The 16,867-nt window shown below is 47.6% G+C and overlaps 1 protein-coding gene across 1 annotated transcript in view; it reads left to right on the plus strand.

Annotated features, from left to right (window-relative positions):
• xrcc6 (X-ray repair complementing defective repair in Chinese hamster cells 6) overlaps positions 1 to 15,501 on the plus strand; it is a 30,090-nt gene extending 14,589 nt beyond the window's left edge. The window contains exons 8-13 of the mRNA XM_060849243.1: positions 3,865 to 4,033; positions 6,377 to 6,538; positions 7,584 to 7,713; positions 10,187 to 10,287; positions 12,537 to 12,653; positions 13,605 to 15,501. Coding sequence (XP_060705226.1) covers positions 3,865 to 4,033; positions 6,377 to 6,538; positions 7,584 to 7,713; positions 10,187 to 10,287; positions 12,537 to 12,653; positions 13,605 to 13,810 — 885 coding nt within the window. The 3' untranslated portion in view covers positions 13,811 to 15,501. The remainder of the gene's footprint in view (positions 1 to 3,864; positions 4,034 to 6,376; positions 6,539 to 7,583; positions 7,714 to 10,186; positions 10,288 to 12,536; positions 12,654 to 13,604) is intronic.
• The last annotated feature ends 1,366 nt before the right edge of the window (positions 15,502 to 16,867 follow it).

Below are 16,867 nucleotides of genomic sequence, written 5' to 3' on the forward strand. Positions count from 1 at the left end.
CCCGGACTAATTACTCAGAGTCTTATGGGTACATGGGTTTCACCGTGGCACATAGTGACATCTGAAATCAGTGAAAATCTGGCATTAAAAACCAAGCGTGATAGTCATGGAATTGTTAACGGTACCCATCGGGGGGGAGGGGCTGCGGTCCACTAATGTCTTTTAAGGACAGAAATCTGTTGTCCTTACCTGGTCTGGCCGACATGTGACTCCAGCCCCACCAGCGATATGATTAACTCTGAGCTGCCTTTCGAAATGGTGAAGCAAGACTTTAAGTTCAAGGGGCAGTTGTGATAGGCATTAAGGGCGTCACGGTGGCCCAGTGGTTAGCGCTGCTGCCTCACAGCGCCAGGGACCCGGGTTCGATTCCAGCCTCGGGCGACTGTCTGTGTGGAGCTTGCACGTTCTCCCCGTGTCTGCGTGGGGTTCCTCCCACACTCTGAAGATGTGCAGGTCAGGTGCATTGGCCGTGGCAAATGTGAGGTTGCGGGGATAGGATAGGGGGCTGTATCTGGGTGGGACGCTCTTCAGAGGGTCGGTGCGGATTCAATGGGCCGAATGGCCTCTTTGTGCACTGTAAGGATCCTATGATTCTTCTATGATTCTAAATTCTGGCCTTGACGCACATGACACCAACGATGACACCACATCCTGGGAGTGAAAGCAATAGGTCATCAGGCCCCACCAGGCTTGCTCTGCCATTGAGTAAGATCGGGGATGATCTGATTGCAACTTCAAATTCACACCCACCTGCCCCCAATAACCTTTCATCCCCCTTTTCTTAACTAGGATCTATCCACCTCAGCCGTAAAAAAAAAGATTCAACGGCTCTGCTTCCAGCAGCTTCTCCGGGAGAAGGTTCCAAAGATTCACGACTCTCTGAGAGAAAAAAAGACTCTTACCCCTCTCTGTTTTAAATGGGCAGCCTCTGAGTGACAGTCAGAGAGGTTGGCGCTGGAAAAGCACAGCCGGTCAGGCAGCATCCGACGAGCAGGAGAGTCAACGTTTCGACCCTGTTCAAGATCCTCCCACAAATGGAAACATCTTCAACACGCCCATCCAGTCAAGACCCTGTTGGTTCATATTTGTCCCATCCACGTCACCTCTTCCAGCAGACACAATCCTAACCAGTCCAAACTTTCCTCACAACACAACTTTCTTGCTCTCCAAGTACTGGTCTGGTAAACCTTCTCTGAACTGCTTCCATATAAATAACTGAAGCATAATCCCCCTACTTGTGCATTCAATCCCTTTGCGATAAATTATATCATCCTGATAGCTTTCCAAACATGGAATCTCAATTTGTAGCTTGCAACTTGTCCATGCTGAACCAGGGTTCCCAAACTAAACCAGCCCCACTTGTCTGCGTTTGGACCATATTTCTCTGAACCTTTCCTATTCATGTCCCTGTCCAAATGTTTTTTAAATGCTGTAATTGTGCCTGCATCTACCACTTCCTCTGGCAGTTCATTCCTCACACGAATCACCCTCAGTGTGAAAAAATTACGCCTCAGATATCTCTTTCCCTTCTCACCTTAAACCTATACTCTCCAGCTTTGAACTCCCCTACCCTGGACAATACCTTGGCTGTTCACTTTATCTATGCTCCTCATGATTTTATAAACCTCTATAAGGTCACCCCTTAACTGTCTGTGTTCCCAGGAAAAAGTGTCCCAGTTTATCCAGCCTCTCCTTATAACTCAAACCCTCCATTCCTGGCAACACCCTGGAAAATGTTGTTTGATCCCTCTCCAGCTTAATGATATCCTTCCTATAGCAGGGCAATCAGAACTGTGGACAGTACTCCAAAAATGGCCTCACTAATCTTCTGTACAGCTGCAACGTGATGTCTCAACTCCTATACTCAATGGACTGACCAATGAAGGCAGACTGACCAATGCCTTCTTTACCACCTTGAAGAAGGGTTACACCTGACATGTTGATTTGCCACCCCCTGATGTTGCCTGGCTTGCTGTGTTCCTCCAGCCTCCTGCTTGTCCACCTCAGATTCCAGCATCTGCAGTGTTTCTGTCTCTTCTTTACCACATTGTCTATCTGCAACTCCACTTTTGAGGAACTATTTATGTTACTAGATTATCTCTGCTGATCTGATGTGAGAAAATGTGACCTGTGTTCTGAGTTATGAGTGCTGAGCACATCTGTGCCCCTCAGCCCAGTTTACCAGAAGGACATTAGTGTAAACAGATGGCTCACTAATGTCACACAACGTGATTATAGTAATCCAGAGGACCATAGGGTTGCTATCTCATTAGAGAGAGAGAGAGAGAGAGAGACAACTGATGTTCACTTTAACCTGAGGGTCACTGTGCCTGATGCAAGGGTCATGGTGGAGAAACCCAGGCCGTCGCGGTAACATCAGCTGGGGCAGCAATTGAAGCCATGTTGTTGGCTTCACTCTGCGTCACAAACCAGCCGTCCAGCCAACTGAGCGAACCAGCCTTGCAAGGTGATACGTTCCACGGCATGATCAGTTCCTGTTCTTAGTTGAGTTTGAGATGGGCGATGTGAGCTGAGAGGTACAAACATGCTCAGCACTAATAAGACTGGTCATATTTTTTCCACATAAGATCAATTCTTGTTTTCAGTTTGACATTGAGATCATCACATTGACGTCAATGTATAAACTCAAATGCCTGTAACCTAACTCACACCGAGTCCTGTGGTTAGCAACTTACATTGTCCTAGCAAGGCCTGAATTTTCAAATTCTCATCTTTGATTTCAAACACCTTCATGATCTCCCGTTCTCTGTTCCCTCCTGTAGCCCCACAGTGCTATGATATCTCTGTGAGATCTCTGTACCTCTCAGAGTATCATCTCTTGCATAACCCTGATTTTCTTCATCATTGGCAACTGTGTCCCGCAGCTGCTGGGCCCCAGGGGGTTAAAGTCTGTCCCTAAACCTCTTTGTTCATCTCTCTCTCTCTTTCTCTCTCTTGCCCATCCCTCCCTCTCTCCCCCACCTCTCTCTCCCCCCCTTTCTCTCTCCCTTTCCCTCCCTCTCTCCTCTTAAGACAGCCTCTTTGACCAAGCTTTGTTCCCCTGAACTAACCTCTTTATGTGACTTGTTGTAAAATATAATCTTATAGGGCTCCTATGAAGAAATGTGGGATCATTTACCATGTTAAATTTGCTCTATAAAGACAAATTATTTATTCTATCTTAGTCACCGACTAGGTCACAATTCCTATTCCCATCCCTAATTGTCCTTGAGAACGGTGAGGAATCACTGCAGTCCATGGGCTGTAGGTACACCCACAATGCAGTTAGGAAGAGCGTTTCGTAATTTTGACCGAGTGACACTGAAGAGACTGTGATATAGTTGCAGCTCAGAATGGAATGTGGCTTTGGAGTGGAACTTGAAGCTGATGGTGTTCTTCTGCATCTGCTGTCTTTGTCCTGCTCACTGGGAGGTGTCCCAGGTCCAAACCTGGCGCAGTGCAGTGGAAGGAAATATAGTGAAGTGGTGCAGTGCATCTTGGAAATGGTACACACTGATAGAAGTGGCCATGTGTTTGGAAACTACAATTTAAGGAGTTTTGGTGAATTTCTGCACTGCGCCTCATAGAAGGTACACGCCACTGTTACTGAGTATCGGTGGTGGAGGGAGTGAGGGCTTGTGGATGCGGTACCAATCGAGGGAGGATGTTTTGTCCTGGATGCTGTCAAGCTTCTTGAATGTTGTTGGAGCTGCCCGCATCCAGGCAAGTGGGGAGTATTCCATTCGATGGAGTAGGTGGTGGACAGACTTTGGGGGGGGGTCAGGAGGTGAGTAACTTAAAAGCTCTTTTGTACAGTTTAATGCAGCTACAATCCTGATATTGTTCCTTTTTTTTTGTCCTGAGGTTTACGGACGCAGGCAGATTGTTCTGGAGAAAGAGGAAACAGAGGAGTTGATGAGGTTTGATGCTCCAGGCTTGGTCCTCATTGGTTTCAAGCCACTGTCTCTGTTAAAGAAGCACCATTACATCAGAACGTCCCAATTCATTTACCCAGAGGAGACAATGATAACAGGTAACCCGTCACTACATGGTTTGAGACTCCAGAGTTTCTCCTCTGTGGGGGGGGGGGGGGGGAGGTTGGTGGGGTGGGGGGAGGTTGGTGGGGTGGGGTGGGTGGTGGGGGATGGGGGAGTCGATGGTTCAGTTTACAAACCCAGTTGGGAGAAAGTTAAAAATCACACAACACCAACAGGTTTAATTGGAAGCACTAGCTTTCGGGGCGCCGCTCCTTCATCAGGTGGTTGTGGAGCAGAATCATAAGACACACAATTTATAGCAACAGTGTCATGGACCGTAATATTAAACTTGGGGAGAAATGATGGGGAAACTGTGCTGGCAGCATGAACAGTGAAAAATGCTATTTTCCGAACAGCGAATGTTGCAGCATGTAGTGGGGAAGAATATTACCGTTTGGGGGAACGGGGGAGGCATTGAATACTAATACATCACACCCAGACTAAACACAGCTGCTGCGTCATTGCTCAGAATACCCCAACCCTGCGTCACTGTTTGACATGAGCTGATAACTTTGATGACTAAGAGCTGAGAGAATGGCATTGATCTCATTGTAACTTCTCCCTGTGGCCCACTCCCCCTCCCCATTAGTCCGTGATATTCTGTGTCCCCCAGTGGCCATCAGAGGCTGAGTCACTGAACATATTCAAGGCTGAGTTAGATTTTTCGATCAATCAGGAAGTTATCAGCGATGGGGCCAGGCGTTCAGGTTGGAGTTAAAGCCATGAGCTACCAAGTAGCTGTGCCGAAGCAACTGGTGGAATTTAAATTCAGTTCATAAATGCGGATTTCTCAAGCTAACATCAGTGACAGTAAGCACCACATCAGTCATCAGTTTTAGATTAGCCCTACAGTGTGGAAACAGGCCATTTGGCCCAACAAGTCCACAACAACCCTCCGAAGAGCAACCCATTCACCCCCCCCCCGCCATCTAATGTACCTAATTGTTCTAAAAAAAAATGCCTCTCACCTCACTAATATCCCGTAGTTGTTTACTTGCACAGAATTTGAGAATTGCTTTGGTCAAAGCTTTTTGTTGTGCTCTCTTCTGGACAACTCACAAGGAATCCCAAAGTAAAGGGAAAACAGCATTTACAGCACAACCTTGGTTATCCGAACATCAGTTATCCGAATTTCGGATTATCCAAACAAGATCTCAAAGTCCCATAAAAACGTCATTCAGCAACTCAGCATCCAGTTATCGGTTAAATGGCATTATGGTGTGCTTTGCCGGATAACCGAGCAATGTTTGATAATCGGCAATCAGATCGGTTATCCGAACGATCAGTTATCCGAACAATTATCCCTGCCCGTGTTGCTGGGTTAATTGAGGTTCTACTGTACAGTGTGTGAGAGAAGAGCGTTGGTTAGTTAACAAGTGGACTCTTGTCGAGGCATTGTCATGGAGTATGTACCAGTTAATGATGATTGACAGTTGATGATCGAGGAGGCAATAGCCTCGTGGTATTATCACTCATCTGTTAATCCAAAGACTCAGGAAATTTTCAGAGGATCTGGGTTCACATCCAACCATGGCAGATGGTAGACTCTGAATCCAATAAAAATCTGGAATTAAGAGTCTAGTGATGACCATAAATCCATTGTGGATTGTCAGAAAACCCCATCTGATTCACTTATGTCCTTTAGGGAAGGGAACTGCCATCCTTAGCTGGACTGGGCCTACATGTAACTCCAGATCCACAGCAACGTAGCTGACCCTTAACTGCCCTCTGGGCAATTAGGGATGGGCAATAAATGCTGGCCTAGTGAGTGATGCCCTCATCCTGTGAATAGTCTTTTTCCAAGAGATAGGGGAATCCAAAACTAGAGGGCAGAGTTTTAGGGTGAGAGGGGAAAAGTTTATAAAGGACCTGAAAAGTAGCATTTTCACACAGAGGGTGGTACGTGTATGGAATGAGCTGCCAGAGGAAGTGGTGGAGGCTGGTACAATTGCAACATTTAAGAGGCATCTGGATGGGTATATGAATAGGAAGGGTTTGGAGGGATATGAGCCGGGTGCTGGCAGGTGGGACTAGATCGGGTTGGGATGTCTAGTCGGCATGGACGGGTTGGACCAAAGGGTTTGTTTCTGTGCTGCAAGGTTTTCTGATTATATTTCAAATGGCACTCAATTTCTGTCTGCCGCTCTGCTGGATAGATAATTCCAAAGAGTTCTCACATTTGGAATGTATGATGTTCAGGATTCACTTACTCTGGTTAAACATAAAATGACAACCTGTCACCCGGAGAGCCTTGCTCCTTGACGGGAGCTTGCCTTTGGGCTTAGAGCTAACACTAGCTTCTGCTGAGAGCCGTGTGTTTGTGTTGACAATCCCGACAGGAAGCAGCACGTTATTCAGTGCGCTGCTCACCAAGTGCCTGGAGAAGGATGTGTTCGCTGTTGCTCGGTACATTCCCCGGAGGAACACCCCACCCCGGTTCGTGGCCCTGGTCCCACAAGGGGAGCAGCTGGACGATGAGAAGGTGCAGACCATCCCTCCAGGTGAGTGGTACCACCTCCAACTCCCAACGTCTGGTCTAGTCCATTACACTAACTGGGTGAGCATTATAGACCAGACCAAACCCTCCCCACCACCCCCCAAAAATACAATCAGAAGACCCTAACATTGTATTATTTTAAGGGCAAGTGCCAGGCACTGCTTTCCAGATGCAATTTAATTGGTCAATCTTAGAGCGAAACACACTTTATTCATGCACTCAAGTTAAAATACAACAAACCGAAGAAGAAATTAGAGTAATGTCACTGTAATTGAAAACATAACAGAATAATAGATTATTTAATGACTAAACAGTAGCTGTCCCAACACACAAACATCCCATAAACACACCCTTGGTAAAGACAGATGCAGCAAAACTGATTGTCTCACGGGCAGCTCTTCAAACGAGGAGGAAAACATCAAAAGAAAACTCAGAGAGAGAGAGAAGCAAGGAGAGATGTACTGCAGCTTCCAAACCCCAGTGTCAAGATTCAGCATCAACTGCTCCTGAAAAGCAAAGACTAAAAATCCTGGCTCTGTGTGAGGTTGGCCCCACCCGTTCAGGCTGCTTCTATTGTTCTAACTTTATTTTTAAAAAGCCCAATGCCTCACAAATTGTTTCCTCCAGTGGCTCTGAGGAGACCAATGGGCATCTCTGTCTCAAGCTTTCATTATAAAAAAAGGGACAAAGTTCACTCTAAAAGCCAGAGTATCGTTGCACAGCAACACCCAGGCAAACATTCCTACTATTGTTCAAAACAGGGCAAGGAATTGGCAACGTCCAGCCAAGAAGGAAGACAGGACCTTGGTTTTCTGTCATTGAACGTCAAAGTGCCCAAAGCCTTCTGGCACCCAGAGGATTCATAAATGATCCCCCCAGACACAGCAGGAGGTAGTTGCGAAGATCATTGGTGGTGGTGGGTGTACCCCCTTTTCTGTGGAATTATGAATGTTCTTCCTGAGACCCGTCAAGCTCAGCATCTCTAACCCAGGCAGGACGCTTCACCAGCTCTGGGTACAAGTAAAACTGTCCCATTGTTTTCCCGTCAGGATTCCACCTCATGTTCCTGCCTTACGCTGACGATAAGAGGAAGGTGGATTTTACGGAGAAGACGGTGGCCAACGAGGATCAGATCGAGAAGATGAAGCAAGTGGTGCAGAAACTCCGGTTTAAATACAGGTCGGTATTAGTCCTTGATAGATGAGCAGGACTGAGCATTTGTCCGTTACAGTACTTGGGGGTGGGGGGGTTTGGAGGGGGGGGGTGGGGCGGGGGGGGCAGGGGTGTTGGGGGGGGGTACGCCAGACACCTTGGCCAGGATTGGGAGGGGTGAAACTGCTCGGACAGAGCTTACATTTATATAGCACCTTCCAGGTTAGAATGCCTGCTTCAGAGGAGCACAGTCAGGAGATGTTTGACACCAAGCCATGTGAGGAGATATTAGAGCACGTGACGGAATACTTTGCTGAACAGGTAGGTTCTCAGAAGGTGAAGGAAGGAGTTTCAGAGCTTAACCCCCCGCAGTGGGGTCAGGAGCTGAGACTCTGGGCTCAGGAGCTCTGAAGCTGCCTTGAGTAACCATCTTTGCCCTGAGGTGTCCTTCCCCTCCACCTCCACCAAACCACCACCACCTCCACCCACACACAGACCACCCCACCCACCCAGACGTCACCAAGGGGTGACAGTGATTGTCAATCTTTGAAACGGGATCACAGTGAGGGAGGAGAAGTTTGGGAAGCACTGGCTTAGACCCGAGGCAGCTGATGGCAAGGCTGCCGACTCTGGATTGATGGGAGTCGGGGGGAGTGCAGCAGTGCCTTCACCAGTGTGCATCTGCCCAGGGACTGTTTCACCTTGCAGTTTGAGTAAAGGACATTGTGAGGCAGCTGTAGACACACACACACATACACAGACACATACACACACTGTTAAACTGATGGTTGAAACCGAAATTAAGAAACCAACCTAAATGTAAACTTCATAAAAAGCGAAAGAACTGCAGATGCTGTAAATCATAAACAAAAACAGAGGTTGTTGGAGAAGCTCAGTGGGTCTGGTGGCATCTGTGGAGAGAGATCAGAGTTAACGTTTCAGGTTGAATGCCCCTTCCCTGCTGAGCTTTTCCAGCAATTGCTGTTTTCTTTCTAAGTTTAAATGTTATTTTTCTTATACAATCTAATCATGATTTTTTTTTCTCTCACTTGTATTTTTTAAAACACTCTTTGTTTAAGTATATTTAAGAGAGAGACCACCTGTTAGTGCCCATGTTTCTGGCTGCCAGTAAGTGCAGCAACTCTGTGGGACGTGCGATGTCACACCTCCAGGGGAAGGTGGGACTTGAACCTAGACCCGAAACGTCGAATTTCCTGTTCCTTGGATGCTGCCTGACCTACTGTGGTTTAACCAGCAACACATTTTCAGCTTGAACCCAGACCGTCTGTCCTAGTGGTCACTCCACCGCCGACCCTTAAACAGGCTTGAAGTGCTTTATCCCTGGACCAGAAGTCACACGACACCAGGTTATAGTCCAACAGGTTTATTTGAAATCACAATCTTTCAGATAATGCCTGATGAAGGGGCAGCACTCTGAAAGCTTGTGATTACAAATTAATCTGTTGGACTGTAATGTGGTGTCGGTGTGAGCTCTGACCTTGTCCACCACAGCCCAAAACCGGCACCACCACATTATCCTTTGATAGCCCCAAACTGCTAACCTTTCAGTTAATTACCAAATGCTTTACTGAAGACTGATCGTTTTTAAAAACGGAAGGAGGTAAGGGTCGGAGACAAGTGGCAACAATCACTATGGGGATTTAACTTACAAACTTGGCTTTACTGCACTGCATCCAACTGACTTGATTTAATTAAGGAGGCAGGTTGTGTCAGTACGTTGCCCCTCTCAGGATAGAACTCTCTAGAACTGAGCCACACAAGCCAGGATATTCCTGTCCAATCCTCCAACAGTGTGGAGTCAGTTGAACACTAGAAACGCCTTTCCCATAATAAATCAGGAATTGGAAGCTGGTTTCAGTTGGAAAAAAAAATAATCTGCTTCACTAATTATCCTGAATGGCATGGTGGCTCAGTGGTTAGCACTGCTGCCTCACAGTGCCGGGGACCCGGGTTCGATTCCTGCCTCAGGTGACTGTCTGTGTGGTGTTTGCACGTTCTCCCCGTGTCTGCGTGGGTTTTCTCCAGGTCCTCTGGTTTCCTCCCACAGTCCAAAGATGTGCAGATTACGGTGAATTGGCCATGCTAAATTGCCTGTAGTGTTCAGGGATATGTAGGTTAGGTGCATTAGTCAGGAGTAAACATAGGGTAGGGGAATGGTTCAGTGTGGACTTGTTGGGCTGAACGGCCTGTTTTCACACCCGAGAGAGTCTATGATTTAAGGAAGGAAATCTGCCATCCTCACCTGGTCTGGCCCACGTGTGACTCCAGACCCATGGCAACATGGTGTGAAATGGCCTCACGCATCACTCAGTTCAAGGGCAACAAATACTCGCCTTGCTTATGATGCTCACATCGCCAAACAGATGAAAGAATTAAAAGACTGACATCGAATGCACGCTTGTGCCAGTGAACGGGAAATGGGCCTTCCCAGTAGTGGTTCCTTTCGGTAAAACCATCTCGTCTGTTTGTCTGGCAACAGGCCCGAGAGCTTTGAGAATCCAATCATTCAGAAGCACTTCCGTAATCTGGAGGCTTTGGCACTCGACTTAAAGGAGCCAGAAGAAATGGAAGACTTGACACGTGAGTATCCCACTGCATAGCTCCTAATGACTGCCTTGAATTGAATTTATTGTCATGTGCCCAGTCCATCACACAAACCAATCTTCCATCCACTGACGCCCGTCTACACTTTCCACTGCCCCAGGAAGGCAGCCAACATCATCAGAGACCCCTCACACACACACACACACACACACACACACACACACACCCCCCCGCCCCGGGTATAATCGCTTCCATTGGGCGGGAGATACAACAGATTCAGGAACAGCTTCTTCCTCGCTGTCATTGAACTTCTGAATGGGTCTCTCAAATTTCAAATCTGACATTGATCCCCCTCTCTGTGTACCTTCTCTGCAGTTGTCACTTTGTATTTCTCACTCTGTTCCATTACTCTAATGCACCTTGTATGGTATGATCTGTACTGCACACAAAACAAAATTTTTCACTGTATCAAGGTAGACGTGACAATTATAAATCAAAGCCTGTACCAGTTAGCCGACTACATCATCGCAACATAACAGGGAAGCATTTTCCACCTGAGGACACATCCCCAAGGCAGTGAGATGGAGATGAGCCATGATCCTCCTCCCCCCCCCTCACCCCCTCCCAGTGGGTCTCCCTCCTGGGGAATCTCAATGTGTGAATTTCAGGTGAGTGTTGACATTTCTGTCGGGATGGGGGTTTGGAGCCTGGGGGTGGACAGCAGGAACTGGACGTGCAAGGGTGAGCTCAGGGGAGCGTAGGGGCAACATGGAGATCTGGGGAGGTTGAATGTTGGCGAAGGAACAGCATGTTGCTGAAGAGATGCTGTGGGACTTCGGATGTAGAGGCATGAGGGCAGGAAGAGAAGGTGCTACGGGAGATCAGCCGGCTTCAGTTGGATAAGAGTGGAATCTGGTGAAGTCAGCAACCACCTTATCCCAACCTGTCGAGAGATGTGAAACCCACCTGGGGTATCTCATACCGATGGCCCCTACCCCACATGGGGTATCTAATACCCATGGCCCCTACCCCACATGGGGTATATAATACCAATTGTCCCTACCCCATGTGGGGTATCTAATACCAATGAGCCATTACCATATGGGGTATCTCATACCCATGGCCCCTACCCCACATGGGGTATCGAAAATCCCATGAGCCATTACCCCACATGGGGTATCTAATACCCTGGCCCCTACCCCACATGGGGTATCTCATACCAATGAGCCATTACCCATATGGGGTATCTAATACTCATGGGCCATTACCCCACATGGGGTATCTAATACCCATGGGCCATTACCCCACATGGGGTATCTAATACCCATGGGCCATTACCCCACATGGGGTATCTAATACTCATGGGCCATTACCCCACATGGGGTATCTAATACCCATGGGCCATTACCCCACATGGGGTGTCTAATACCCATGGGCCATTACCCCACATGGGGTATCTAATACCCATGGGCCATTACCCCACATGGGGTATCTAATACCCATGGGCCATTACCCCACATGGAGTATCTAATACCCATGGGAGTATCTAATACCCATGGGCCATTACCCCACATGGAGTATCTAATACCCATGGGCCATAACCCCACATGGAGTATCTAATACCCATGGGCCATTACCCCACATGGGGTATCTAATACCCATGGGCCATTACCCCACATGGGGTATCTAATACCCATGGGCCATTACCCCACATGGGGTGTCTAATACCCATGGGAGTATCTAATACCCATGGGCCATTACCCCACATGGGGTATCTAATACCCATGGGCCATTACCCCACATGGGGTATCTAATACCCATGGGAGTATCTAATACCCATGGGCCATTACCCCACATGGGGTATCTAATACCCATGGGCCATTACCCCACATGGGGTATCTAATACCCATGGGCCATTACCCCACATGGGGTATCTAATACCCATGGGCCATTACCCCACATGGGGTATCTAATACCCATGGGCCATTACCCCACATGGGGTATCTAATATCCGTGACCCCAAACCCAAGTTTAGGCCAACCTGGAGATAAGTGGACAACCCCCAAACAAGGAAATTAACACACACACACAGAGTCTCTCACACAGGCATAGACACAGACACACACAAACACATTTACTCACTCATCCTCACACTCCACTCCACCTGCACCTCTCCCCCTACCGCATCCTCTCTTTCTCTCTCTCTTGCTCTCCCCCTGATGCCACATAGCGGTGGAATATGTTCTGGTGACAGATGGAACCTAAATGATCTTTTCTCCACGCAGTGCCAAAGATTGATAAGATAGACGAGAGGATTGGGCAGCTGGCCGAGGAGTTCAGGGATCTGGTCTACCCTCCGGACTATAACCCAGACGCAAAGAGCCATATGAAGAGGAAGCTCGGTATGTGGTGATCAGTTTATATAAATGCAAGGTGATGCATTTTGGGGGGGTCAAACCAGGGCAGGGCAGTCAATGTTGGGTCATGGGGAGTGTTATAGAGACCTTGGAGTGTTAGTTCATAGCTCCTTGAAAATACAGTCGCAGGTAGATAGGATAGTGAAGGAGGCATTTGGTATGTTTTCCTTTATTGGTCAGAGTATTGAGTACAGGACATTGGTTAGGCCACTGTTGGAATATTGTGTGCAATTCTGGTCTCCCTCCTATAAGAAACATGAAAGCGTTCAGAAAAGATTTACAAGGATGTTGCCAGGCTTGGAGGATTTGAGCGACAGGGAGAGGCTGAACAGGCTGGGGCTGATTTCCTTTGAGCATCGGAGGCTGAGGGGTGACCTCATAGAGGTTTATAAAATCATGAGGGGCATGGATAGGGTAAATAGACAGGGTCTTTTCGCTGGGGTCGGGGAGTTCAAAACTAAGGTGAGAGGGGAAAGATTTAAAAGGGACCTAAGGGGCAATGTTTTTACGCAGAGGGTGGTACGGGTATGGAATGAGCTGCCGGAGGAAGTGGTGGAGGTAGTGGTACAATTATGGCATTTGAAAGGCATCTGGATGGGTTTATGAATAGGGAGGGTTTAGAGGGATATGGGACTAGATTAGGTTGGGATATCTGGTCGGCATGGACAAGTTGGACTGTGCTGTACATCTCTATGATTCTATGACTTCCTTACCTGGTCTGGCCTACATGTGACTCCAGACCCACAGCCATGTTGTTGACTTGTAACTGCCCTCTGGGCCGTTAGTGATGGGCCCAGCCTCTGACATCCACATCCCATGAATAAATAAAAAGCAAAAACACAGTGCAGGCTGGGTCTGTTGCAGGTTTGGCTTTGGGACCTTCCACAGCGACTGTCTTGACGAGTAGCCGTGTGAATGGCTGTTTTGTGTCTGCAGGCAGTGCTGCAGGGCGAGCGGAGAAGAAGCCAAAGCTGACGGAGCCCTTGGGGACGGAGGAGATCAGGCAGCACGTACAGAGCAGGACCCTGGGAAAGCTGACGGTGCCGGTACTCAAGGAGGTCTGTAAGCAGTACGGTCTGAAAGGCGGCGGCAAAAAGCAGGAACTGATCGATGCCGTCACCGGTCACTTCACTGAACATTGACCGAGGCGAGAAGACGGGGAGGTGGGAGCAGGGGACATGTATCTGCAGCAGCGACGCTCTCAGGTTGATTTAGCCGGGTGGGGGCGCGGTTGGTGCAGAGCGTGCCACCTTCGTGACTGAGGCATCGCAATCATGGAGATGGCACAACCCCCCCTCCCCCAGCTCTTGCAGCGACCTGTATCCCGGTCCAAATCCAACAGAACCGAGGCCCTCTCTGGCTCCAGCAATCCGAACCTTCTCGTCGTCGTAGGAATAGCACGGGCTTCCCTGCTGAGCTCTCCCGGGCGAGAAAGTTCAAAATGATTAAACTAGCCCACACAAGATATTTTTGTACCTCCTCAAATTTTTCACAAGATCCCTTTTATATTTAACGTTGTACCAAATGCTTAAAACTTACATTTAGGGACATGGTGGGAAATTGCTGAACTTTGTCTCCCTCCCTGTTGTTTATTTGAAGGGACAAGTGAAATTGGTCACATCCATGCGCTACTGATTAATGACCAACTACAACTGCTCATGCCCAACGCCATGAACTTTGGCCGCTCTCTTCGAAACTGCTAGTTAAGATACACTTGTAGTTCTAGTAAACAGATTTTTAGTGTGGGTTGAGGGAGACACAGACAGACACAGTTCAGTGGAACAGCACAGCCTCATGTGAAACCTAAACCACGCTTAACAAAACTATAAGTTAATCGGATGATTTGGAGACCTCACTTTAACTGCCTGCAGGACTAAGACTCTTCTGATGAGAGGGGGTAAACCTCTGGGTGACTCTCCCCACCTTTAGCAGCATCGTAACAGGAACACAAATGAAAATGCTGGTAATGCTGAGCAATTAAGGCAACATCAAGGTCTCAGAGGTCAGTACCAGGGTCAGCCCATTCAGTCTGATCTCAGTGAGAGCAGCCAGGGTTAATCTGAGGATAAGAATTCACTGGGAAATTGTAACACAAACCACCTCATATCCCTCTTATTCAGCACACATCCTTTATTTTGGGTATCTGTGTTTTTGATAGGGAGCATTTTATTGCCCGTGTTGTTAAGTTTCCATCTGTTTTTCTTTTGGAATCTCTACAGTTTTCTCCCACCCTCCCTCGGAGATCCCCGCAGCTCCCTCAGAGGTTCCCATATCTCCCTCAGACAGCCCAGCAGCCCCCTCAGACAGTCCAGCAGCCCCCTCGGAGACCCAGCTAGACCCCAGCAGCTCCCTCAGACACCCCAGCAGCTCCCTCAGAGAACCCAGCAAACAGCCCAGCAGCTCCCTCAGACGTTCCAGCAGCTCCCTCGGAGACCCCGGCAGACGGCCCAGCAGCTCCCTCAGAGACTCCAGCAGCTCCCTCAGACAGCTCCGCAACTCCTCCTCGAGTTAGCCACAGCTCCCTCACACCACCAGCCACAGTGCACCACTGCCACTCCCTTGGAGTTCCATGATTGTGCCGTTGTAGTTCTGCAGGACTGGTGCTCACCTCCCATACACACAGCAAGACAACGCAGCCACCTGAGATTCTGCTGAAGTACTGGCCTGCTTCCCAATATGGAATCTTCAATTTTGTTTGTTTTTCTAAATTAACATTTCCTTTAAAGCGTTGGTATTCAGATGAGGATCTAAGACTTGAGAATGTGGACAAATGAAAGTCATTCAATACTGGGGATGGATTTTTGTAAAATAAAATTAAATCTAATTTTGCCTATTCTTGAAAACCTTTCTGCTTTTCTGTCACAGATAGTTTGGGGATTTTAATTTACTCTGCTTCACTTTCTCTAAGCTGGTTTCAGCGCTTGAGTGAAAGGGTTAAATTCAGCCCAGCGTCATTCCTTAAAGCTTCTTACCCGGTATAAGAAGGGAGTGGTTGAGGATTGGTGTATACTGGAATTGAAAACTACAGATAAGTGCCAATGAAACAGGCTGACAATTGTCGCACTAATCAAGGTGCTGCCAAAGAGGCTTCAGTCGGTCAGTTTTGTAGTTGGGACTGCTTTCCAGCCCTCTTATTTGTTACTTTAATTCGGCGGGTCAGTGTGGACTTGTTGGGCCGAACGGCCTGTTTCCATATGAAATGGATTCTGATTTGAATATTAGATTTTTTTTCTTACCTGGTCTGGCCTACATGTGACTCCAGACCCACAGCAGTGTGGTTGACTCATAACCACTCGCTGGGTAATTAGCAAGAAATGTTGGCTTAGCCAGCAACGCCCACATCCTGTGAATGCATGAAAAACACACTAAACAAAATCCTGGACTGGAGTTCTACAGCACGGAAACAGACCCTTCAGTTTATCCAGTCCACACCAAACACAGTCCTGCCACAGCGTGTTTATCAGCAAAAGAATGGAGTGTCGACTGTTAATAAAGAATACTACTTATTTGTTTAACACAATTAATACTATAACAGCAAAATACACTATAAATGAACAGTTTACTCTTCAAATCTGTCTTGGGCTTTAACTTAACTCTGGATGATCATATACCAACACATTTAAACAAGTAGACACATGTCCAGACACTCCAGCCACACTACCATACAAAAAAGACACTCAGAGATGACGACCAGACCCACCCTTTGGCATCATGGTAGCTCACAAACCTACCAACACACCGAAACGGCTACTAATAAAGGATCCGATGCCAACAACCAGCAAGACTAATGTGATTTACAAAATACCATGCAAAGATGAAAAAACACTACATTGGACAAACAGGCAGAAAACTAGCCACCAGGTTACACAAACACCAACTAGCCACTGAAAGACATGACCCACTATCACTCGTATTCTTACATACAGATGAGGAAGGACACCACTTCAACTGGGACAACACATCCATCCTGGGACAGGCTAAACAGAGACACACACGGGAATTCCTAGAGGCCTGGAATTCCATCAACAAACACATTGGTAAATGGGATCAAAATCAATCTCTCAGAAAAAGAACCAGAAATGATATCACTCACCTCAACAGACCAAGACACATAAATAGAAAGTGGGACATAACACCAGCACTTCACTGGAAACTCACTGGTGATGTTTTGGAAGGGCTTTTGCCCGAAACATCGATTT

Source organism: Hemiscyllium ocellatum, chromosome 33 (assembly GCF_020745735.1).
Source record: "Hemiscyllium ocellatum isolate sHemOce1 chromosome 33, sHemOce1.pat.X.cur, whole genome shotgun sequence".
NCBI classification, from domain to species: Eukaryota; Metazoa; Chordata; class Chondrichthyes; order Orectolobiformes; family Hemiscylliidae; genus Hemiscyllium; species Hemiscyllium ocellatum.